Source organism: Panthera tigris, chromosome D4 (assembly GCF_018350195.1).
Source record: "Panthera tigris isolate Pti1 chromosome D4, P.tigris_Pti1_mat1.1, whole genome shotgun sequence".
In the NCBI taxonomy this organism is placed as follows: Eukaryota; Metazoa; Chordata; class Mammalia; order Carnivora; family Felidae; genus Panthera; species Panthera tigris.
Genome location: NC_056672.1, coordinates 65,802,901 through 65,829,647, shown reverse-complemented (window position 1 = coordinate 65,829,647; position 26,747 = coordinate 65,802,901). Strand labels below are relative to the sequence as shown.

The 26,747-nt window shown below is 42.5% G+C and overlaps 1 protein-coding gene across 4 annotated transcripts in view; it reads left to right on the top strand.

The window, feature by feature from the left end:
* The window catches only part of ABCA1 (ATP binding cassette subfamily A member 1), a 132,439-nt gene that overhangs the window by 54,366 nt on the left and 51,326 nt on the right, over positions 1-26,747 (top strand). For all 4 annotated transcript variants that reach the window (XR_006210846.1, XM_042965355.1, XM_042965354.1 and 1 more), the window contains exons 7-11: positions 714-890; positions 15,315-15,407; positions 20,010-20,250; positions 21,990-22,129; positions 22,462-22,578. Coding sequence is in view for 3 of the 4 variants with exons in the window: in XM_042965355.1 (XP_042821289.1) it covers positions 714-890; positions 15,315-15,407; positions 20,010-20,250; positions 21,990-22,129; positions 22,462-22,578 (768 nt within the window). In the remaining variant the exon portion in view is untranslated. The remainder of the gene's footprint in view (positions 1-713; positions 891-15,314; positions 15,408-20,009; positions 20,251-21,989; positions 22,130-22,461; positions 22,579-26,747) is intronic.

The following is a 26,747-nucleotide window of genomic DNA, read 5'->3' as shown; positions in this document are numbered from 1 at the left end:
AACCAAGCCCCTCCTCTTACTGAATTTGCTGTCTAATTGGACAGTAAGGACCATGTATGAAGAAGGGCAGTTTATTGAGGCCCAGAAAAGCTAATTAAGTAAACAAAATACGGCCAAGGAAAGGCTCTCCAGGGGTCTGCTCTAATGAATACTTAAGAGTGACTTAGAATTGGCCTCCAATGAGATGAAAAAGAGGCTCAGCTTTCTGTTACTCTGCTCTGGGGCAAATCAAATGAAGAGTTCCAAATTCTGAAATTGCTTCAACATAGTTTTTTGGATCAGTGAAATAGCTATACCTACAAATAAATAGTATGAATGCTTTTTTTTTTTTTTCATAATTTGGTCCAACCCCAGTTTAAGATCACATAAGTTCCAAAATAATGGGAGTTTTTTTCTCTAATAAAAGTGGTTTCAGGAGTTTGAACTCTCAATTCCTATTTGCTGAATCATGTGTCCCATTTTTGACACAAAGAGTTGAACTCAGGATTTCCCTTCACAAGGACAAGAGCGTGGGAGATGATGAGTCAAACACAACATCCAGGCTTTAAGTTTTCTGTTGGATTGTGCCCTGATACATTCCAAAGTTGGGTAAAGAGATCTGATGCAGTGGACTATTGCAATGGTGTCCATTCTTCAAAGCTATATTGGCCCACCACCTACCCCATCTTCTTAATCCAGTTTCCCTTGACTCTTTTTGCATGAAATGCTTCCAGGTATTTTTGCAAGGCTACCAGTTACATTTGACCAATCTGTGCAGTGGATCAAAATTAGAAGAGGTGATTCAACTTGGTGACCAAGAAGTTTCCACGCTGTGCGGCTTGCCAAGGGAGAAACTGGATGCAGCAGAGCAAGTACTTCGTTCCAACGTGGACATCCTGAAGCCGATCCTGGTGAGTATGCTTGCTGTGTGGAGAAGCTTCAAGCACTAATACTTTTGGAATGTGAACATTTTCCCTGGACAACATAACTTTGTTTTTGTGGAAACATAAGCCTGGCTGGGAATTTGAGAGATAATTTAGCTCATTCGTATTCTGTTCTTTCAAACTTCTGGGCTTTTTCCCAAAAGGTAAAAGGGGGAAGAATGAGTTGGGTATGGCTCTGAGTCTAAACCTAAGGTCCCTTGTGTCTGTTTCAATCAGAGAAAACCTATTTTTTATGTTGTGGGTTTTTTTATATTGTAATTTGAGATTATAAGAGTTCATTTGAAGAAAGAGTTCTCCAGATTAAAAACAAAAAAATCTCAGAAATCTTTGGGAAGATGGACATCCATTCTTAAAAAGCATGTCAACAAGGAGACACTGAGCTGTCACAGTGGGAAAACCTTAGAATTGGATGGGAGTACCCGTAATCATTAGATTAACCAATGATGGAATTACACTTACAGAAAAGGGAAATTGCAACAAAGTCTGATCAGCCTAGGAAGCAGTAGTTCAGAGAAGCAGTCTGAGAGTATACATGTTCATTCTTAATCAAAGAATACAGATGAACCTGAGCATTTTGGCCATCAGAGAGTTGTGTACAGTTCTAGAACTGGTGGATTTCTTTGGTTTTTTGAGAGCTCTTGTGACCTGCCTCTCCAACAACATCATTTAGCATCCAGTGTTCTGATTTCCTACTCACCAGATAGCACTCTGAGTTGTCAGTAGAATCTCTTAATACGAGGGAAAGAGCCTTGGAAGAAGTATGTGCCTGAAAAGACATGTTCCTCATTATAATAACAAGAAATCAGAATCCTCTGGGACTTTGTGCAAGCATGATTTCTTTATAGGGAGATCCATTCTCCTGAGGCTTCTAAGAATGGTTTCTAGACTTTGTGCCTGGATTGTACCCTAGAAAGTGACCTTTAGAAACCTCTCCTGAGGTTTACATGCTAGACCGACTATCAAGAAGTTCTTGCAGCCTTGTTGGGACACCTGGGTGGCTTAGTCAGTTAAGCACCTGACTCTTGGTTTTGGCTCAGGTCATGATCTCACAGTTTGTGAGTTTGAGCCCCATGTGGGACTCTGTGCTGATGGTGCCAGGCCTGCTCGGGATTCTCTCTTTCCTCTTCTCTCTTTGCCCCTCACCTGCTTGTTCTCTTTGTCTCAATAAATAAACTTAAAAATTTTTATTATAAATTAAAAAAAAATAAAGTTCTTGTATCCTCCTTGACTCTATGATGCTGTAGCTTCTGCCTGAGTAGGTAGTAAGAAAAATGGGTGAGTTTTAGGTTTTTTTTTTTTTTGTGTGGCAAGGTTGATGGTGAACCAGTTGGTATGAAGGGCGTAGGCCTAATGCTTAAGATCTGTTTTTGTTTGTAAAACATTTTTTTTTAATGTTTTTATTTATTTTTGAAGGAGAGACAGAGCGTGAGCAGGGGAGTAGCAGAGAGAGAGGAAGATATAGAATTTGAAGCAGTCAAGCAGCTCTAAGCTGTCAGCATAGAGCCCGATGTGGGGCTTGAACTCACGAACTGTGAGATCATGACCTGAGCTAAAGTCGGACGCTTAACTGACTGAGCCACCCAGGTGCCCTAAGATATGTTTTTGTTTTATTCCAGTAGTAGTATTTTCTGTTTCAGTTAGAAAAAAATACTGAGTTGCTTTGTTCAATAGTCTGGTATTCTATTGGTTAATGTTTCTATAGTATAATTTCAAATAAGATCTATATTTCTGAATGTGGATGTTTGCAGTCCCAGATGACTGGTCTCCGTGGCTACATTAGCTCATTTGTGCAGACACGTAGCCTGTTGGCACTTGTTGCATTGTGCCAGAAAGATGGTTATAAATGGTAGACCATTTCCTTGTATAGTTTTGGCTGTTTTGCTTTATTTCAGTACAAGGCAGAAATGTTCACTCAGCCAGAATGATGCACATTTTGGAAATATGGGTGCTTTTAGAAGTCCTAGTAACTTATATTGGTGCCCATTCATCATTCGTTTCTGTTTAATCATTAAACACTTACTGTGTGCACAACCCAGAAAATCCTTCCACTCACACAATGTCTGAATTGGACTCCAAGTAGAATGACAGCACAGCCTTCGTGATCTGACAATCACCAACTTAGGTTTCAACCGAAAATCCCTCCCTGGTTGGGAGGGTTGGCATGATAGGGTACATGGACATGTGCCATCAACACTGTCAGCTATGTTGCAGCCCATTCTGGTGTAGTTGTGTCTTCTTGATTTATGACTGGGTATTAAGGTCACTGCCATATGCTTTTTGCACATTTCTTATGCCCAGAGAGTATTTCCGGTTCTGCTTCTGCCTGTCTGCTGTTGCTGAAAACTCTGTCTCCATAAAGTCAGAAAATGAGGTTCTTGAATCATAGTGAGTGGTCAAAATTGTTCTGTGGAAAGGTGATTTTGGAGGATACCTTTGGGATAAAATGACTTCTAAACATTTTGAAATGTGACTCTCATTTCTTGAGTTAAACAGGGCCTTAACTGGAGCACTGGAATTGATACTGCATTTACATCAAGCAGACTTTTACTCCTGCCATTTGGTTAACATTTCAGCCACTTTGATGGTAGATGAATGTGACCTGCGACATCATTGCGCATGGGCAGTTAATCACACCAAGAAACACAACAGGAGAAGCAACCAGATGTCAGGCCCAGCCTTGGGGGGAGAGAAACTGTGCTGTCAATTTGTGTTTCTGTACCCAAAGCAGATTTTCAGGGAAGACCTGTTTTGAAGCATTTCTCCTCTTATTTTTGTTTTTTGTTGTTTGTTTTTTTGTTTTTTGTTGTTGTCGGTGGTGGTATGGATGTGTCCCTGTTCTTCAGCCAAGATATTCTTCCTCCTGGGCCTCCTCTGTCTCTTGATGACCTTTGGACAATAGTGTTTTGACAACATGGGGGAGGTATGGCAGAGTGGCCGGGGGCATGGGCTTGAGGTCAGCTGCATCTAGGTTCAAATGCACCGCCTTAGCAGTTTTACCAGTTGGGTGACCTTGGATAAATTTAGTGTCAGTAAGCCTCAGTTTCCTCTTCTTTTACATATAGATAATCTAGTTTACCCTTTGTTGTGATTATTGGTCGTGCATATGAAGAACATGACAAGGGGTCTGGCATGCATTAGGTGTTCAGTAAATAGAAGTTAATCATCACTAGAACTGTTTTCATGCTGAAGGCAATTGCTGGCGAGATAGAAATTTTCTTCTGTGTTAGGTATCCATCCTAACCAAGCAAAGTAGCTCTGAAGAACATTTCAGTGAAAATTTTTATTCTTTGCCTAGATATTGTCAAGGCTTCTTACCTTCTAGATTCTTATTCATGAGCATACCTCAATTATTTATACCTTGAATGAAAATGAATACTGGATGTCAGAATTCTATTGCATCCTTAAAGTTCTCTGGGATTAATAGTGGTTTCCATTAGGCATTCTTTTAATTTAAAAACCTATTCATTTATTGAACTATGTTGAGTTCATTTTATATGTCAGGTATGTTTTGGGAGCTAGACTCTGCTGAGATCCTCACAAAGATGGCTTCTGATGAGTACAAGGTTAGGTCAATACATGAAATATATGTCCAGGATACACGCATTTATGGAGGGAGACTTGTGTTCATAGTACTTGTACCATTGAGATAACCTCTAGCAGGGGATTGTAGCCATCTAGCAGTGACTTCTTTTTTTTTTTTTTTTTTTAATTTTTTAATGTTTATTTATTTTTGAGAGATAGAGAGAGAGTAGGGGAGGGGCAGAGAGGGAGACATGGAACTCGAAGTAGGCTCCAGGCTCCACGCTGTCAGCAGAGAGCCCAACATGGGGCTCAAACTCATGAACTGCGAGATCATGACCTGAGCTGAAGTCAGATGCTTTACCAACTGAGCCACCCAGGCACCCATCAGTGACTTCTTTTGTCTCACTGCTCAGCAAGGTGGATTTGGCTGTTCTAGTTGTCTGGGCAGGTGAACTTCCCCTTGCCTTCCTTGTGGGTCCTTCCTGAAGCAGCACCTACCTTTTCCAGACAGGAGAAATCTATATGGGGGCTTCTCTCTGCTGTCTTCCAGTAACTTGCAATCTGTTTTGGACTGCAAGAAAGAGCCATATTAGTGGATCAGCAAATTTTGGCCAGAGGGATTTGCTTCTCTTGTCAAGTCCTTGCTGGTTGCATTTGTTCTTTTATTGCTGTAACAAATAGCCACACACCTAGCAGCTTAAAACAAAATGAATTTATTAGTTCATAATCCTGTAGGCCAGAAGTCTGGGTACAGTGTGGTTCACCTGGGCCTACTCCTTATTGTTGCACAAGATTGAAATCAAAGGGTTTACAGAGCTGGATTCCTTTTTCGAGGCTCTGAGGATGCCTCTGCTTCTGAGCTCATTCACGTTGTTAGCTGAATTCAGTTCCTTGCAGTTGTAGGACTGAGGTCTCTGTTTCCTGGCTGGATGTCAGCTAGAGGTGGGTCTTTGGTCTTAGAGGCTGCCATCATTCCTTCCCATGATTTTCATGTGGCCCCTGTTCCAGCCACAGTGGGTTAAGACCCCCTCATGCTTTAAATTTCTGTATTTTTCTCTGCCACATCTCTCTGCTTCTAGCCAGAGAAAGTTCTCTCACTTTATGGGTTCATGTGATTAGATTGGACTCATCTAGATGATATAGGATAATCTCCCTGTTTTAACCTCTATAACTTTAATTATATCTGTAAAGTATAATTTACCATGTGATCTAACATATTCAGGTGCCTGGGACTAGGATGTAGACTGCTTTGGGGAGGGCACTCATCCTGCCACAGATGTCTTTTAACTGAAAGGTATATTTCATTATGTCTTTGAAGTGCTTCCTCAGTGCTCTCGGCTTTTTATTAACTCCTCGTCAGCTCTGTACATTTTCTTGCCCATATTCTGAGAGTGACTCTAAAGCATAATAAACACTACCTATTAGGGTTTTTAATGCACAAACCAAAGACAGCAGTGACTTTGTGAAGTAGAATGTCTCTGAACAAGATGTGACTTAAAATAAGGCACCAAAGCTTCAGCCATGAGCATGGCAGACAAACGCACGTGGAGCTTTTATTCTAGTGGGCACTGGGAACCAACTTTTAGGCTGACATTGGGAATTTGAGGAATACTTCACAGGTCCTAGGTCTGTAGAGTGAGGGCTATCCTCTCATTCCAGCTTCACTAACGAACCCCCAGAAGCTCCCTAACAATAATCTTTGCCAGCATGGGACACTGTAAGCCATGGTGGAAAGAATGTGGGGTTAGATAGGCTTGCCTTCTGGTCTTGGCTCGCCATTGTCTTGGTGATGTGAAAATGGTGTCTGATTCTTGAGTTAGGAAGGAAAGGCATACAGACTTCTCTCCATCTTCGTAGCAACTTGGGTATTGCACAACCATGTAGTTAGATCGTCTTGACCTCTGATGATACCTTTACCCTGGAAGCGAAAGTTCTGTTTCTGTAGAACAAAGAGTTCTGTTCACATGTCTTCTGATGCATGCAGCATATTCTTGCAAAGGCAGAACTCAGTTCATGGGACAAAGGAGGTAAAGTGAGTGGTGCCCTGAGGTCCCTAGAAGACCAGTGATCTCACAGCTGGGCTGTGTATAGATTGAAGGAACAGATGGAGAAGGGGTGAACGAAGTCATTCTTGTCTTGAAAGCTCTTTGTTTAGCGTCTTCTTGATCCTTAGACAAAGGCTTAGAATATAGATGGGGCTTGGCTCATTCCTTTTTGGGGCTGCATACTTGAACTTATCACATCCAGCCCTTAAAGCATTTGTGTGAGTTTTTTTTGCAGGAGAAAACAGCTGCTTTTCTTCTCCTGCATAAAACTCAGACGCTTGTGGGAGGTATCAGATTTTGTTTGGCCTTGTTTGATGGTACTGCCCATCAAACAGATGGTACACCTGTTGTCAGTACATGCTTTCATCTGGCAATCAGCTGCAATCCTTACATTTGGTAAATGACATACCTCAAGGATTGTCTCTCAAGACTGTGTTTACTTAATTCCTATAGGTAAAGGGGAGCACACAACTAGAGCTAAATTGGTGAATATAGCAGAGTGTTAATAGGACTATTCACTCACTAATAGGACTATTCAACTCATTTTTGCCTCAGTTATACTATTTTTTCCTTGAAGAGTGCCATTCTTCCTCCCACTCCCCCCCCCCCCCGCCCCCCGCCTTTGGACCTTAGATTCCTTCTTTTTTTTTTTTTTTTATTAATTTCTTTAAAATTTAAATCCAAGTTAACATATAATAATGATTCAGGACTAGAATTTAGTTATTCATCACTTCCTGTAACACCCAGTACTCATCGCAACAAGTGCCTCCTTAATGCCCATCACCCATTTAACCCATCCCCCACCCAAAACCCCACCAGCAATGCTTCCGTTTGTTCTCTGTATTTAAAAGTCTCTTATTGTCTGGGCGCCTGGGTGGCTCACTTGGTTAAGCGTTCAACTTTGGCTCAGGTCATGATCTCACAGCTTGTGAGTTTGAGCCCCGTGTCGGGCTCTGTTTTTTTTTTTTTTTATTTATTTTTTTAAATAAAAGTCTCTTACTTTTGTCTCCCTCTCTGTTTTCATCTTATTTTTCCTTCCTTTCCCCTATGTTCATCTGTTCTGTTTCTTAAATTCCACATATGAGTAAAATCATCTGATATTTGTCTTTTTCTGACTATTTCACTTAGCATAATATACTCTATTTCTTAAATAAAGGTTTAGATTTTATTTTGGTCCTAAATTCTGTGGTAGTAGATGTATTTAACTGTTAAGAAACCGCAAAAAAGTATTTAATGCATTAAACACATCACATTTAAAACTTAATATTTAAATTGTTGAATTGTTTTTAAAAGATTAGTTCCTCCCTCAGACAGGAGTTTTATAGTTCCCTACTTTGACAAGAAATATTAAAATACTCCTCAAAGGAAAACTTCATTGTCATGTAAATCATTGGAAAGAGATAGGGTATCTTCTGGGCAGTGTGGTCTTTGTGCCTGGTATCTGGCTTACTTATTTTCAATTTGAACTAAAACATATTGTCCTAGCCCTGGGTCGGATTTTCTGAATATGGGCAAAGTGAAGTTGAGATTTTTAGCCTACTTTGAGGGAATTTAAGAGAGGTTTGAAATGTCCTAAGGAACCCAAAGTAACATGCATTTGCAGGGGGAAAATAAAATTGTGTGTTGTATTGAAAATCTTATTCAAATACATATACACCTACATTATTTGGTAGTAGAGTCCCTGAAAAATTGGGGGATGAGGATAAGATTTTTATAAACTGAAAAGAGTTTTCAATTAGACTTAATTTCACAGATGTTCTGTCTTCTGTTTCTATTTGGTTGTGACTTCTAATGCATTGATAATATTCTCTCCCAGTCTTTATTTTGTATAGTGATCATCCATAAGCAAACACTTAAATTAATTTATTCAGCAAATATTGAGCCCTGATCTGTGCCATGCGCTGGGCCAGGGATGCGGTGGTGAGCAAGGTACAGCTTTCTTTGTTTCCCTGCTGCTGGGCAGTGAATGGGACAGGCCAGGAATCCAGCACATGCATCCTCAAAAAGGAAGGACGCAGAAGCCCAGGAATTGTCACCCTTTGCTGCCAATGTCTGCAGAGCCAGGTTTGGGCTCATCCTGGGGGAGGAAGAGAGTTGATAGACAGTTGTATGGTAGTTTTGTGGGGGGATTACTGTTCTCAGATTCCAGGTGAGGAGGTCGATGTACCACTGGGCATCCTTGAGGGTCCCTTGCCAGCAGGTTTTGGCTGGCCACAGACTGGTTCAGTGTGGAATCTGTGCATGAGAAGAAACTCTCATGCCTTTCCAAATCGGCCAGCCCAATACCAGGGGCTCCTCCTCAAGAATTCACTGGTCACTCTTAAAACACTGCAGATGCTGAACCCTGCAACTTTCCTACCTTCTGAGGAAAGGAAACCAGATCATGACTGTTCTGAGGTGACTGATAAAGTATTGGCAAGCTGCCCAGATCTGCATGACCAGGCTGGACAGAACCCAGACCTCACCTTGTTCAGTGATGGTAGCAGTTTCGTCTACGTTCAAAAGGCAGGGTATGCAATGACATGCCTTAATCTGAGCCCTCACCATTTGCAAGGACAAGCGAGTCGACTGACTCCCAGTACGCAGGCCTCAATGGGGCCCTCCTAACCCAGTCTTTGAGGATTAGGAAAGAAGCCTCTGTTAAGTTGGGACCTAAAGAATAAAAGTTAGCCAGGTAAAGAACAGGGAGAAGAAGTTCCAAACAGAAGACATGGTTTGTGTATGAAGAAGGTGGTATTTAGGGGAACTGCACATCATTGAGTAGTTTATAGTGGAGCAGATGGAGCTATGGGAAGCTTGATGGGAGAAGGAATAGTAAGATGAGATTGTGGAGGTGACCACAGATGAACTGAGGTAAACTTTGAGGAGCTATATTAGGCCGATGGGCCTCATCCTTAGAGCAAGGGAACCCACCCAAATGTTCCGGAGGGTGGGTGACTTGATGAGGTGAATTTAAATGCCCTTTGAGGCAGGACTTCTACCAGACCATCTCTTGGGCTTTTCTCTTGCTTTTGGCTTTTATTCCACAGACATTTCCTGGGTGCCAGCTTATTCTGTGCCAGGAACTATGTTGGATGCTGAGTTGAAATAAAACACCAGCTCAGAAATTAAAGTCAAATTGACTTTGCTAGGTTACTGCCTTTTTAATTTCCAGTCTTTTACAATTTAGTTGAGCTAGTAGGATGAAAGACCGTAATGAAATTGTCTGTTAGGCCCAGAAAAGACGGGGGCACAATGGCCTTTGTCATTCTTGGGCCAGCATTCCATAATGTCATGCTTTTAGGCAATGTTGCACTGTTGCGATTAACACATTTTGCAGAAATGGGTGGGAACCTTCAAGTAATACAATACACACTTGTCTGTTCTTCCTGTAATGATATTACAGTATTTAGTTATGATCTAAAAATATCTCATAATACATGAATTCTGGTTAGCTTCACACAGGTCATATAGTCCCTGGCTCAAGGTTTTATCTTTGCTCTTACTGTCTTTTTCACTTGCTTCCTGTGGTCAGTGGGGGACCTACAGGAGTTCATAGCCAAGGGAATATTTTTGTTTAGGAAAATAATAGTAGGAATTCAAAACTGTAAATTGTTTACTGGAAGTGTTTGGAAATACCAGTTGGCAAGCTTTGCCTGCCTTTGTCAAGTATTAGCAGGAGACCACAGTTAAGAGTAGGTACAGGCACATGGTTCTCAGGCTTCATTTTGTGGCTTGGTTTTAGGGCATGTTTCCTGGGGTTAATTTTATTTAGGGAATTTAGACATCTTTCACAGCTTGATAGGTAGTCAAGCCAATTTACACTCTTTATGCTTCTTTAACTCCTGCCCACGCCCCATCCTTTCCTCCTCCTCCCTTTTTTATGTCTCATTTAATTAAAAAGAAAAGTATGAAACAGTTAAAACTCACAAAAAGGCACAGAGAATAGTATAAAGAACACCCCTGTTTCATCATCCATCGTTTGCCTTGCTTGCTTCAGATTCTTTTCAAGAAAGAAAACGTGACAGGTATCCTCGATGCCACATGTGTGTCCCCATCTCTTTCCTCAGGTAATCACGATCCTGGAGTTCCATGTTTTTATGCTTGGTACCATGTATATGTTTTTGCATTCTGCTAATAACATTATATGGTATTGGTTTGTAGTGTTCACGTTGTATAAATGTGCATATTGATCTGCGGCTTGTCTTTTTCACTCAGCATTGTTCTTGGGATTTATCAGTATTGATACATGTGGCATCTGATTCATTTTAGCTGTTGCATGGTATTCCCTTTTTATATGTAAATTTTATTTAAAAAATTTTTTTAAATGTTTATTTTTGAGAGAGAGACAGAGTGCGAGTGGGGGAGGGGCAGAGAGAGAGGGAGACACAGAATCCGAAGCAGGCTCCAGGTTCTGAGCCTTCAGCACAGAACCCACGGACCACGAGAGCATGACCTGAGCTGGAGTCGGACGCTTAACTGACTGAGCCACCCAGACGCCCCTATACCTAAACTTCAAAAAATCCATTTGTCTATGGCTTAGATTTTTCACATTGTTTATGGTGTCTGTTGGTGCCTACTTTCTGCTTTTAAAAGTTGGAGTCATTTTTGCCACCTTGGTTTGGACTTTTTATATTTTGAGAAGGCCTTCCCACCCCAAGTTCATAAGTACATTTTCTGGTATGTATTTGTAACTTTTCATTTTTTACTTTTAGCTCTGTAATTTACCAAGAACTTAATTTTATATAGAGGTGTGAGACAGAAAATAGTAACTTTTCTTACATGAATGACTAGTTCCAGCGACACTAATTGATTAGCCCATCCTTTCTCCATGAATTTGTATTATTAAGTTCGCAGATTCTCATCAGTCTGTTCCCTGTATTTACTTTTCCAAACACAGAAAAGTAAAAATGAGTCCTGAGCAAAATACCTGGATGATCTGAGCTTTAAACGATGCTGAATTTGAATGGTATATGTGTGTTCTTTTTTTTAAAACCCTGTAATGTTAACCCACACTTGTGTACAACTCTACCAACACATTTTCGAAAGTGGGAATTTATTTGTATGGGCAATAGGTTGCCAATACTTACATTCATGAACACTGAGCATTTAATCTCAACAATTAGTGTAAAAGAGATCCTAATAATGACGTTGATTGTCCTATTACTTGCGGATGGATTCAGCCAGTGCTTCTCTTAGAGACCAAAACCTAGAACAGTTTAAACCAACCAGAGCTCAGACCACTGACAGCAGCCACATAGTAAGATGCAGTATTGCATTTGTGTCTGAATATGTAAAGGTCTGATATCCATGGTAAATGTGATGAAGTCCTTAGATTTAGGTCTGTGGTCCACTGTGTTGCTCGTGGGTGAAATAGTCATGCAGTGCATGCATGGATTTTTGCTGAATTGTGTAGCTTTTAAAACAAGAAGAATAAGCCTGCCCCAAAGGTAAGACCTTTAAGTTGAAAAACCTGATGGAAAAATTGTTACCTATGCAAGTTTATGTTCATACAGGTGAGGAAGACCTAGTCTAAAAACAACATGAACTGCCAATTGATCTGTACCCTTCAGGGGAAAGATGACTGCTACTGGTGACAACAAGCCAGTGTTTTAGCTAAGGTTTTAGATACCTGGTCTTTTGCACTTAGTGGCTGCCCAGCCACTCACTTGGTGTGGTGTTCTGGCCTCCTCTGCATTTGGCGCCATTTCTGATCCCATTCAAGTCCAGGTGAACTGACTGGCTTCACCATCCAAAGCAGATCGCATCGTGTTGACCAGATGTGGAATGCACAAACAACCACCTTTGTGCAAAGCATGCTGTGAAAAAAAGGCGTGAACATTGTCCAGGGGCCATTGGCTTAGTGGTTCTCAAACTTCTATGTGTAAAAAAAGTCCTGAGGCTTCCTGGCTCACATGTCTAGCATCTGAATCAGTAGGTCTCAGACGGCTGGGAGACTGCATGTTTAACAAGCCGCCTAAGACCACACTGTATCAGTGAAACCTGGTCATTCACAATTCTGTCAAGCTCCATTGGTACCACGTAATGCCATATTTCCTTCTTGTAGATTCACTTCTTTTGCTTAAATAGATCTAGTTAGGAAAAAATACTATACCTTTGCTGTAAACGTAAAATCAGTATCACTGTATATAGAAGGTACACATACATGTGCATTAAGATAAATGTGTGTGTGTGTGCCTATATGTGTGTATATGTATGTAGGTATAGATATACACATATACCTAAACATAGGTTATGACTTTTCCTTCAGGTTTTTCAATTTAAATGTCAGCTTTGGGGCAAGTTTATGTGTGTGTGTGTGTGTGTGTGTGTGTGTGTGTGTGTGTGTGATGTAAATAGAATCTATATTTATATTTCATCCACTGAACATTACTTAATATAGTATACGTTTCATCTACTTAACATCTTTTGTTTCAGTTTTGCAAACACTGAGAAAGAGGGATTGTAGGGAAGAAAGAAGCATTTCATCTCAAGCCTTCAGGAATTGGTCTTAGCCTTTCACTGAAGAGTATTAATGTTAGTAATCCTACATTGGGTGTGGCTGATGTGCTTTGAGAGGACAATGGTAGCTCTCTGCTTAGCAGAGGGCAGGCCTCTCAACAGGAGAAACAGTTCCTGGAGAGCTAGCCAGGAAGCGGAAGGGAGGATGTATGCCTTTTCCGGAACTGGAAAACCCTTCAGTTTTGGTAGTAAACTTTTAAGGAAGGGAAGAGAAAGGCAGGGGTGAAATTTCTGAGAATTGTGAGGACATGCTATGTGCCAGGCACTGCGTAAGGCGCTCTGCACATGGCCTGTAATTCAGTGTCCTTGACAGTGCTGAGATACATGCACATCATGAACTCCACTGCACAGTTGCGGAAACGGGGCATGGGGAATTGGAGTCATTTGCCCGGGGTTCAGTAGCCACCCCAGGTCCCCATAACCAGAGAAGAAGGGGCAGAGTGACAAGAGTCCTCAGAATCTTATTTCCATTCAGACTTTATAAAAGAAATGGGTTAACTACCAAATTTTAAGTTTTGAAAATGTACATTAAATTAACTTGGCATTTATCTGCTACACAGTCCTGATCATGCCTCATCTTGTGGGCCTCATGGTAAGCACAAAAACACTTCACCTCTTCCGCCTTCCAATTAAGATCTCTTGGTTTGTAAAAGTTTTCCTTACTGTAGGTTCTGTAGGGTCGACTTTTAAGGTGATAACCTTTAGTTATGATGTGAACCTGAAGTAAGGAAGTTAAAAAAAAACCAAAAATGTCCCACTTGTTTTTGCTCATAATTACTTAATGGAAGGACCAATTATTAACGTAATCTGTGATTTGCGTCAAGGGGACCTACCTGAATATAGTGGTGAAGGGCCCATCCGAGGACTGGGAGTCGGGGAAGGCGGACCCTGGTGACCAAGCTGTTCTAGGGGAGCTCTTGAGTTGGGCTGGAGAAATTCTTTCCTAGAACCCTTAGACAGATTTTATCAGAAACACACATTCAGGATTATGCTTGGACATGATGATGGTCATGATTATACGAACTTGATCTTCTGTATTTGGAGTTCTTTTTTTAAAAAAATTTTTTTAAACGTTTTAATTTACTTTTGAGGCAGAGAGAGACAGAGCATGAACAGGGGAGGGGCAGAGAGAGAGGGAGACACAGAATCCGAAGCAGTCTCCAGGGTCTGAAATGTCAGCACAAAGCCTGATGTAGGACTCAAACTCAAGGACCGTGAGATCATGACCTGAGCCAAAGTCGGATGCTTAACCGACTGAGCCACCCACGCACCCCTGTATTTAGAGTTCTTTTTAGAGGAAATCCTTCCCCAGGCTGCTGTTTCTGAGATCATGATGAACTCCATCTACTTCCGGCTATTTTCCTCGCAGTGTGCGTTATGATTTCACAACATGCCCCTATGGAAGACAAATAGCAAAAAATCCCAGCCTCCTCTAGATTAAAGAGGTGTCTGGTATTAAAGAAAATGGTGCCTATAGAAGCACCAAGGAAAGATGGATTTTCCCTGAAGACTTTTGTTTTTCTATTTAACAAATAAAAATGATGAAACTGGCCCTATATCCTTTTCTTTTTGGAAGCCTAAAAACCCAGAACCTAAATTTTAGGCTCCTCAGCTGTTGGAATTCTGGCCTCGGAGTCTGTGCATCACTGTTCTTTCTTCTTTAGCTTAGTCTTGCTGCCCTAACTTATCTTTTCTTTGGGCCCAATTAATTATTTTCTTACATTTGTTGTGAAGCTAGGTGGGCTATAACAGCAATGAAATATACACAGGAGTAAATACAGAGATCTGGCTAAAAGTAGGCATAAAAATAAGCATTCTGTATTAAATTTCCAGTGTTACAAATAGTGCTGACTTGAGCAGAATGGGAGAATTTCTCCTTTCCATGCTTTTGCCAGCTTTCAACTTCAGTTTCTTCCTTTCTTGTGGGCCATTTCAAACTTGTTTCTTGAAGTCATTCTTCTGTTGTTCATCTTGCAGATTTGGGAATTTATGGTCAAAGTTGAATTGGACAGACACACACACAAACACACACACATACACACACACATCCTCAGCATGAGATATTTTTATCGATTGCATATCAACTAGTTTTAAATATATATTTCTACACTACTTAAAAGCATTCATCAAAGCATTAGTAATTCTTATCTGAAATAACTTGCAAACCTGCAGTTAGAATAATTTTAGTGTTTTTACTTTGGTTAGGCGTGGGTTTCTTGTGTTTTAAACTCAAGATGGTGAATGGTTTTAATTAACTTTATTTTCAATAGACATTTCAGGTTTACATTTGAACCTAGAAACAAAGTATTTTTTCTCATTGCAGACAGAACTAAACTATACATCTCCTGTCCTGAGCAAGGAACTGACTAAGGCCACAAAAACTTTGCTGGATAGTCTTGGGACTCTGGCCCAAGAGGTAAGTTGTGTCTATCTAACACCAGGAGGCAGACCATCCACTATGGCTCTTTTCCACCCCGAGTTTGGCGTAGAGGGTCCTTTTGATTTGAGTATCATGTGAAACATTAAAACAATTTAAAAAAAAAAATTTTTTTTAACGTTTATTTATTTTTGAGACAGAGAGAGACAGAGCATGAACAGGGGAGGGGCAGAGAGAGAGGGAGACACAGAATCTGAAACAGGCTCCAGGCTCTGAGCTGTCAGCACAGAGCCCGACGTGGGGCTCGAACTCACGGACCGTGAGATCATGACCTGAGCCGAAGTCGGACGCTTAACCAGCCAAGCCACCCAGGCGCCCCAACATTAAAACAATTTTAGAAGCATCGGTGATCTTAAAAATTAACTGGTTTGAGCTCCTTACTTTAGAGATGAAGAAACCAAGATGCAGAGATGTTTCAGAGCTAATTAGTTTGTGGCTAAAGGCCCGATACCTGGTCTAGAACTTTGTCTCATTGTTATTCTCTGCCCCTCGTTAATGACTCCTTGGTAAAGACGATTATTCCCGTCATCATCCATGCGCTGCATTTGTCTTACCAAACGTTTCTCCGTATTTCTTTTCCAATAGTGAGGCCAGTCATTTTATGAACTATGTACCCCTCATTTAGACCTTTCCCTGTAAACACCTGGCCTCTAGATTCACCTTTGGGAATGTCCTTCCTTGACAAACATTAAGTTGAGTTTGCCTTTCGGGTCCACATATTGCCTGACCAATGTGTTAGACCAATCTTCTATTCACAAGATCAGGAGGCCTGTAGGTACTTGTAAGATCACTTACCCTTCCCTCTCCCTGCCAGCCGGTGTGTGCTTCACTTTAGTGACACCCAACCTTCTTTCAGATTAGACTTGGAGAGGAGGAGCGGGAGCCCAGTGTGTAAGGAGCTGAGCCAAGGGGTGGCGGTCAGAAGCAATCAGGCCTGAATGTCCAGGACATCAGACAGGAATAACCTTCTCAAACTTGGTCCAGCCTTATTTTGAGTTGCTTCTCTAAATCGTTTTTTGGTATTTGTTAAATTTTTTTTGAGTACCAAAATTTAGTTTCCTGAGAATAAAAGTATTGTATGTTCATTGTGGAGAATGCAGGATGTTTGGAAAAACAGAGATCAAACACATGTCGACAGTTTGGCATATTGCTTTTAGTTCAGTTTTCTTTTTTCTTTGAATTCTGCTCATGGGTGTCTGACTGAAGAGCCTTGCATTTTGGGTCCCTTTCAGGAGAAGTCCTTTCCAGCCTGCCATTTGTTCTTTTGGTTGTGCATGCTGGTGACCTTTCTGTGGGTGGAGAATCTGGGTCACCTGGTGTTCTTCCAGGAGGCAGAAAGAAAAACAGGAACTGACCTGTAAATCCATAGCCATTTCTCTACGGTCCTGTTGGCAGACACTGACCTACACTGTACTACTTCCCTCCCGGCCTTCGAGCAAGCAGAGCAAAGACTATGATGTGGGAGGCTGTCTCTAAATTTTACCTTGGGTACAGTGTTTTCTTTATATCCCAGGTCTGCCTTTTGTCTTGGGTAAGAAAACTAGTGGAAATCGTGATGTTCCCATTGCTGATGAGGCAGAAACTCTCCACCTGAGCAATATATTCTTTTTCTTGTCAGCTGCCTCCTTGTGCCCTGCTTGCTCCCTGGTCCAGGTCAAGCAAGGGCTACCCACCCTCAAGTCCCTGTGATCATGAATTACTTACTGTCTAACTTGATATTTCCCTGGGACAAATGGGAGAGAATAAGTAAATAAATGCACGTGTGTATCTGTTCAGTGTTTGGAAGGAAAGTTGGATGTTTTGACCAAAGCACAACCCTTGAAAGGAAAAGGAAAAGGGAGGTAACAATTTCTGAGGACCTCCCCTGATTCCTGTAGTTTCACCCAATTTCCCTGTATCATCTGCATGACAAATGGATCTTACTGTGCCCATTTTACAGATGGCACTGAAGCTCAGGAAAGTTGGACAACTTGCCCAGTCACTTGGTTAGTTAATTGGCAAAAACTGGGATTTGAACTCAGGACTGTTAGACTACAAATTGCACGTTCTTGCTGCTATAGCCTGTTTTTTGTGTGATGAGCTCTGATGGAAACTGGACTAGACTAGAAAGGATATCCTTCAAAGAAGGAAATCTGCAACAATAGGGCCTGGCAATTGGGTAGAAATGGGGACTTTAGGAACTGGATGAGTGAAACTGGGCATGAGCTCCACATCTGAGTGACAGGGAAGGTGTGTCTGACAAGATTGGAAAGGCAGGGCAGGGAACCGCATCCCAGTTACCTACCAGGTGCCTGACACTGCTCGATGTCAGGGTCTCAGCAGTGAGCACACTGGCTTTCCTGTTCTCATGGAGCTTGCATGGTGGAAGATAGAAATAAACAGGAAGCATATGATGTGACAGCAGGCATACTGCAATGAAGAAAAATAAAGCAGGGTCAGAAAGATAGAGGGTGATGAGGTGTTGTTTTAAAGGTGGGGTCATTAGAGAAGTCCTCTCTGATGAGGTGACACTTGAATGTGAAGAAGTGACCATATGTTGTCCACTCCAAGCAGGAGGGGCCACAGATAACAAAGATGCTGATGAAAGGACCTGATTAAGGAATGTATTTAAAGACCCAGGAGGGAGTATGGTGTGGGCAGGACAGAATGAGCAGGTGAGAAGGTGCTCAGAGCTGAGGTCAGAGAAGGAGTGGTGAGCACCTTGCAGGACTGGTAAGGCTGCATTTATGCCAAGTGAGATGAGAAGCTAGTGGAGGGTTTGGAGCAGAGGGTACATGACATGTCCTGGAGTATGAGATTGTTGACATTCTGGCTGTTCTATTGAGAAGAGACTAGGCAGGGGTCAAGGAAAAAGGGGCCATTGCAGTGTCTTGAGAAAGCGATCAGACAGCCAGTGATTGACTCCACAGGTGATTATTTAACACCATCTTTTGTGGGCTGGAGGATGAATGGTCACCCTTCTCTGTGAGGAGGAGTGCTTCACAGAGGAAGTGTGGAGCCTGAGCTGAGGTATAGAAGCATGAGTAGGAGTTTCCCCAAGACAGGTGCCCGGAAGAGCCACCAGTTTGGAATAACAGTCATTCTGGTGCCTCTGTCCAAAGATGTGCTGGTTTTATATGGGAAGAAATTTGTTCTTTCTGTTGGGATATGGTGGACTGGTGGTAGTGAGGCAGCCTGTGAAGAGATATGAGTGGTTTTTACTTTCATTAAACAATCTCCGGTGCTGTTCACCTCCCAACAAAAGGAGGTCTGGCTACCTCTGCCTTCCGGTTGATAGACCTCATCCGGGTTATGAAAAGATAAAGTAAGGAAAAGCTGGCCACCTAATTGTGTTCTTGTGGCATATGTCACATGCTCCCTCTTTGGAGGGAGAAATGTTTGTGACCTCTGACCTACTCCTAGAAGTGCCTGATTTCCCTCTGGAGGCAGAAGGCAAAGTCAGGATCTACAGCATCGAGGACCATGTTCCGCAGAAGAACCAGGAGGCTCTGTGTGGTACAAAACTGGGCCCATGGTATTGGAAGCTAGGCCTTCCACAGGCTGTGGGTGGGGCCCCTCAGCCTCTCCCCTCTGCCCTTTATGGCTCGGTCTTCTGGGTGCTGAGAACTTGTGACATTTCCAGGAAGGCTTATTATGGATTTATTGTGAAATGTGTAGAAATGCAAAGTGCTTGATAAATATTTAATGATAAGAACAATTGGGCCGAGAACTTTACAAGGTGCTGGAGAACATTGAGACAAAGTGCTTGGGGTGTAAGTAACAGATGTCGTCCCTGGCTGCTGGGGCATCTGACTCCTCCCGTGCAGGGGCATTTCTTTGCAGGGCATTTCTATTTCATGCAATTTACTCCTTTCCACACTCTGTTTAGCTTCATCTTGGTGAGAGGTTGGGCCCTCAGAGAAATGACTTTTCTAAGGCTGTAAGCTAATGAGACAGGGAGCTGGGATTCAGCCTTGGGTCTCCCACCTTATACTTGTTGTGTTCCCTGACACTTAACTGAGACCAGGATGGGGGATTTGACACATAGTACCTTTTCTGTCAAGGGGCAGAGGCCTCCTCTGTTTCCACAGGAAAGTTTAAGGTGTTTTAGAAATGAGTCTGTGCTGGAGGGCGTGAGCAGTTCCTGATGGATGTATTTAAACACAGGGCTATTCAGGATAAGTATTCTCTTCTACAAACCAGAAGATAATCCAGAGGAAATAAAGCCCATCACCAGGGGTTTCACTGACTTCTAGTTTGTGCTTCTGTATCTTTAATTTGCATACCAATCACCTGGGCATCTTGTGCAAATGCAGATTTGAATTGTAGTCGGATGGATCTAGATGTGCATTTCAGACAACCTCTCATAACTTTGCTGCTGGTCCCCGGACCACTGGTGGAGTTGCAAGATTCTGGCAATCCTATCACAAGACTAAGAGGTCAGGACTGAGATGTTCTGAGATGTGGCTTTGGAGAGGTCAAGAAAATAAGATGTTTCTTTCTCTCTGTTCCCCCAACCCTTGCTACGCCCTTTTCCCTCCCACTTGCCTCCCCCATCCCACCTTCTTCCCTCCCACTTCCCTTCCCCATCCCTGGCACCAGCTGTTCAGCATGAGCAGCTGGAGTGACATGCGGCAGGAGGTGATGTTCCTGACCAGTGTGAACAGCTCCAGCTCCTCCACCCAGATCTACCAGGCTGTGTCCCGCATTGTGTGTGGCCATCCAGAGGGTGGGGGCCTGAAGATCAAGTCCCTCAACTGGTACGAGGACAACAACTACAAAGCCCTCTTTGGAGGCAATGGCACTGAGGAAGATGCTGGCACCTTTTATGACAATTCTACAAGTGAGTGTCTGTGCAGATGGCAGTCCTGGCCCCAGCCCCCACTTAGTTTAGACTCAATGCTGTGTCCCTCCTTCCTCGTGCTTCCCCTTATCCTCTGACCCAGTGCTGGATGTTTAGGAGTCTGTTTGCCTACCAGACTGAGCTCCTAGAGGAGTCTTTTCCTTATCAGTTGACTGTCCTCACTTCTTTGAATGGAGCCTGGCACATCTCAGGTACATAGTGTGTTTATCAAATGCATGAGAGATTGAAAGCCAACCTCCCCAGTTTCCTGGGGGATGGTGGAAGGGAGTTCCCAGAGAAATCAAGGGTCTTCTTTTTCTTTCCCCTCCCTTTCACAGGCATGCTTTGTAATAAAAACTTTAAAATAACAGAATAACAGCCATAAAAGCTAACATTTAGGAAATATTTCCTATGTACTGGGCATTCTATTGAAATTATCTCATTTAACCCTTACAGTAACCCTGCAAGGAACATTGTGTAACCCCACGTTTTATAGGCTCAGAGAGGTTAAGTGACTCAGTCAAAGCCACACCATAGCTAATCCATAAGAGCCCATGTTAAGCCCAGATCTGCCTGGCCCCGTGCTTTTTTCTGGTAGACCACATGGCCTCTGAAAAAGCTGTTAATGGTGGTATGTGTGGACCATCAACCTCAGGCATTTGATCTGCTCTTTGTTTTTGCTTCTTAGCTGCACGGTGGTGTTAAAGAACCTTGTAACTCCATATCTCTTTCTCGCACTTGGGCGGTTTTGTGATGATGTGTGTTCTGTGCCTGGTGGCAGCATGGAACCAGTGTTACAGTTTTAGACAGTGACATCCTTTTCCTTGAAAACATGATGCAAGTGAGCTTTTCTCCACTTCCAGCCACAGGTGTTTCTTTCACACACTGAGCGAGGCAGCTTTTTGTGCATTACTGTAACACAAGAACTTTTTATTCTTCTCTGGAGCAAAGCACTCTAGACATCGCCAGTTGCTTTGCAAGCCTAATGGGATGGCATTATAGGCAATTTTTCTGAAATGCCATCCGCTCCACTCCCTCACTTGCAAGTCAACCCAAGGGAACTTTCATTTGCAAAGCAGATAGAACCGTGAGAAAATCCTTTTGTTTTTTTCTTTTTAAATTATATCCTCTTTGTGGTATGTAGAGGATACGTGGTACCTAAAACAACTCAGAATGAAATTAAAAAAAAAAAATCAAGAATCCTTCTGGATAATCAAGCCCTGCTGTCTATTATAATTTTGGATTTTCCAGTTAGAGGTTTTTATTACATTTATTACATATACTTGTGATGGGACCTATTAAAGGGAAATGTCTTATTTTTGCTTGAAAACTAAAATCTAAATCCAGCTGTTTTCAATGAAAACAAATTGACAAGAGCTAGCGTAAGAGTATGCATCTAGAGTTATGCAGGTGTGTGCATGGTGAAAACCTGTTTCTAGATCATCTCGGTTGTGAGTTATCCACAATCAGTGTTATAATAGACTCTGATTATTTGTCAAGTATTGTCATAGGAGCTCTACAGATAACAATGGTTAATGCTCCCCACATCTCTGCCAAGTACATAACTTTATTTTTACAGAGGAGCAAACTGAGGCTCAGGCAAGTGAAGTTATTTGTTACATAGCTGTTAAGTGGTGGAGCAGAGATTTGAACCCAGGACTGTCTGGCTAGCTCCAAAGCCCTTGTTCCTATAAGTATATGACCATGCATATGCATATCTGCCTTTGTCTTCTTCATAGCCCCTTACTGCAATGATTTGATGAAGAATCTGGAGTCCAGTCCTCTTTCCCGCATCATATGGAAAGCTCTAAAGCCTCTGCTTATTGGGAAGATCCTATATACACCTGACACTCCAGCCACAAGGCAGGTGATGGCTGAGGTAAGCTGCCCAGGCCCAGAAGTCCCTCTCCAGAATCCTCCTAGAATTTATGGGCAAAAAGGTGATGGTGGTTTCAAATGGATTATATCGGGGAAACTCGGGGCTATTCTGGGGTTTCCAAAGAGTGAGAACCCCAAGTGTGACCCAGGCCAGAGCTGACTATGGAGGGCCAGCTCTCCAACCTTGGGTATTTGAATCATAGCTGCAGGCAGATTCTTCTTGGGTGTGGGAAAGACTGGAAATAGTGATGGAGCATCTTGTCAGAGGGCAGCTGCGTATCTCATGGTTCTGCCTCCCCTTTTATGTTGCCCCTGCTCCCTATGTGGCTCCAGGTGAATAAGACCTTTCAGGAACTGGCTGTGTTTCATGATTTGGAAGGCATGTGGGAAGAGCTCAGCCCTAAGATCTGGACCTTCATGGAGAGTAACCCAGAAATGGACCTTGTTCGGGTGAGTATCCCTCTGGTTCCTGAGTGCCTGCTTGATGCTAGAGAGGTGAGTTTCTGGTCACTTTCCTAGAGGTGACTGAGATGAGAATTCTTATTTTTAACCAGTATAGAGGTATTAAGCATAGCCCAAGCTGCAGGTGATGATGCACAGATAACACTGTCGTATGAATATCAGCATCAATGTGCCCGGTGGTCAAAAATCAGTTTTCCAAGAAGCTGAGCGAGGGTTGGTATTGGTGATTGTAGGACCTTGAGTTTTTCATTTCTTCTAAAGCTAACCATGGCATCTTACTTAGCTTTCCTATATCTTGTTGTAGGTCTTGACAGAGGTGTGGGGGCAAAGCCTGGTCTGACCTCTAGACTGGACTGAGATGCTCGCTCCCAAGGTGTTGTGTGAGTGCAGAACAGGGTTAAGGTGTGGAGGGGAATTGCACTTAGTGCTTCCGAGCCACTTGAAAGGGATAAGTACTCTAGAGACAATTGGATTCAAAAGCAGAGGAGTCTGAGCAAGAGCAGAATGTTTCCTTTGTTTGAGCCTGAGTGCCGCTTAATCACATCATCCCTGTCTTGGGCTGAGTCAGAGAATCATTAGACTATTTCCTATCTCCACCGTGAGGGAGGCCTCTTTTTTTTTTTTGTTTCTACTGCCATTAAGAAGCAGGAGTGGATTTTACCAGGTTTCTTATCTTGACACCTCATTGATCAGAGGGGCAGCTGAGTTTTAGAGGTGGTACCTACCTGAAAGGTACTCTCCCTTGATGCCCTGGGTGGGGGGACAATACCCAGGCTGCCTTCCAGCGATGGGAAAGCTGGAGTCATCTTTGTTGCTCTAGTGTTGTTACATATTCAGAATTCTTAAATTGGGGCCTTTAAAAACTAAGGGACTGGGACGCCTGGGTGGCTCAGTCGGTTAAGCATCCGACTTCAGCTCAAGTCATGATCTCACAGTCTGTGAGTTCGAGCCCCGCGTTGGGCTCTGTGCTCACAGCTCGGAGCCTGGAGCCTGCTTCAGATTCTGTGTCTCCCTTTCTCTGACCCTCCCCCATTCATGCTCTCTCTCTGTCTCAAAAATAAATAAACATTAAAAAAAACAACAACAAAAAACTAAGGGACTTGGGTGAGAAAAAAAAAGAATAATTTGTATGGATCTATGGATTATTGCTGACTCACAGTAACAACTCCTGCTCTTCAAGGATGGGTCTCTGTTGGGCTCCAGTCTCTCCTGTAAAAGGGATTACATGATCCAGCCACTCACAGCACCATAGACATAGATGTGGTCTCTCACCTCTTCTTCCTGGTCCTGTCCTTTGAATCCAGATTTTTATTTGTTGGATGTCTTTCCTTCTGCGTCTCAGAAGATTATGAGGGGCCCTGTTGAAGGGACTCCATGAGTTTTAGTCTGCAGGCAGATGGATGCTTCCCCACTTGATTGATGGATTGATTTAAACGTTTTTTTTTTTTAAGATTTTATTTTATTTTTTTAAGTAATCTCTATGCATAGTGCGGAGCTTGAACTCGCCACCCAATGATGAAGAATCATTTGTTCTACTGACTGAGCCAGCCTGGCATCCCTGATTTTAAAAGTTTTTCATATAAGTATAATATATATTATTAGATGGAGAGTTTGGCATGGATGTTTCAGCAACTCACAGACTCCCAGTTCTGAGAAGACAAAACACTTGTAAACATGGCCATGGCATTCGTTAGGGATTCTGCTGGGAGAACACAGGATGTACAATAGGAAATGTAGGAACTGTGGATGGGGAGAAAGTCGTGGCGTGTGAATTGGAAGACCTTGTGTGTAAATCCAAGAACTTTTACTTTAAGCTCTGAGGGACCGTGAACAGGTTTTAAGCAGGAGAGACGTAGATACATTAATCTGATGTGATAGGTGGATTGAAGTGTGGAAAGGTGGAAGGCAGAGACCAGAGTGGAGACCATCTAAGTGGGTGGCCAAGGCATCAGCAGGAGGTGAAGCCTGATAACTGCTTGATTGCGGAGGGGGAAAGATTTCTAGTTGGTGGATGGTGGGTATGTCCAGTATACCACTGGGTACTGAGGCCCGGAGTGCAGAGAGGTGGTAAAGCCGCCAACTGAGGGACTCCTCAGCCTGTGGGTGGAAGTTGAAGGAGCCTCCTCATCTCCTTTCTTCTCTCTCTTAAGGAGTGTGTGTCTGACTCCACAAACTTGGGCTGCTCAGTCCTCTGTACCCTCCTCATGTCTGGTATGTGAGGTGGTGCCTGAGGCTTCTGCTTCTTTTGGAGTAGCTCTTGTCTGTCTTTTTTCAGCTTTGTTGAAGGATAATTGACAAATAAAAATCATATATATTTAGGCTCTACAGTGTGTTTTGATATAGTAGATGTTGCAAACTGATCCTCACAATCAAGCTAATTAATGTATCCTCACCTCACAAAGTAACCACATAGCACATTTCATATACAGTACAGTGTTGTTAACCGCTGTCATCCTGCTGTGCACCAGATCTCCAGAACTTACTCATATTGCATAACTGAAACTTTGTACCCTTTGACCTACCCATTTCCTTCTAAGTGTCTTGTCTTCTCAGAACTGGGAGTCTGTGAGTTGCTGAAACATCCATGCCAAACTCTCCATCTAATAATATATATTATACTTACATTAAAAACTTTTTAAATCAGCCCCTGGCAACCACCATTCTACTTTGTGGTAGCTCTTATCTTTCCACTGTTTCCAGCTCTGTCTACATCCACTGTATCACCTCCCATGCCTCCCCCTCCCCGACCCCAGATCTGGAGGCAGGCACTTCTGTTTTGAGTCATAGACACACTGACACTAAATTGTTCTCCTTTCTGAGCTGCTCTTTGCCTCCTTCATCTCAAGGCCCTGCTTCCTCCCTGGCTACCGCTCCTAAGGGTGATCTTAGGTCTCTGGGTCCTCTCAAATACCCTAGAATGGCCATGTGATCGGTGCTCTCACTGGGCATATCTTTCTGGTCTTGCCTCCTGAACCATGTGCTCAGAAGCCACACAGGGCAGGGCAGGCCTCACCCCAAATGCCATGTGTCTTTATTCTGCTCTTACTTGTTCAAGTCTCCGAATAAAGTCATGCCGAATTTGTAACGCATACCCCTGTGAACTGTGAGGTAAAAACCTGTATCTATTATGTTAACAAAAATACTTACATATCTTACTGATGACAGTATAAATTTTAACTCCCTATAGGAAAGCAATTTGGAATGAAAACTGGAAGGACCATAAAAAAAGTGCAAGATAGCACTCCATTCCATACACCCTCAGGGATGTATCCTGTGGAAATAATTTTAAAGAAAGAAGTCACTGTATGAGAGGAAGTGTTATTGCTGTAATAATTGTTATTGTGAGAAATTAGAAATAGGCTAAATTCTTAGCAGTATGGGAATAGTTAATGAAATTATAGTATATATACTCCATAAAACCGTTATGTTCCCATTAAAATAATAAATATGAAGCCACATGGGGGAAAACTTAAACTGTTAGTGAAAGTAAGAGTGACTTAAAAAGTAGCAGTGTTTTGGCTCCTTAGAGATTCCATTTCAGTGGATCCAGAGTTTCATCTTCCCTCACAAAGCTGTGACAGTAGTTGTACCCACTTTTCCTTTTCCATGAGCTGAGTTTGGAGCTGATTCATTTTTCTGGATGCACTGTGCAGGCTTCTGCCCCAGCCCTCTGGATCTACTGGTTGAACACCAGATTGGTTTGTCTTTCTCTTCCATGTTGACCCACATGGGAAACCAACCAGCTAGGGAATGAAAAATGGAAGACAGGTCTCTTTTGCATCCCCACCCACGCATCCAGCAATTTTACTTGGTTCTACAGTGGCAGCAACTCCCCAGACTAAACAGCACAAGTGCGTTTGTCTTATTCAGTCTAGAGATAAGGTCATTAAGTCTCCCTCAAGTCATCAGCTTGAGTCTCAAAAGAAGACGACGATATAGTGCAGGGGGAGGATTTGGTAGAATCAGAGTCCATGTTTCATACCATGGCTTTGCTACCAAAGTAGTTGTGTGAACTTAGGTTAGGGACTTGAACTTCTGAACTTGTTTTCCCATCTGTAAAAATGGGAACTTTTAGACAGATCTTCCTCATGGAGTTGTGTGAGGTAAAGCTTATAAATCTAATATAAAAAATGTACAGAGTAAGTATGATCATTGTT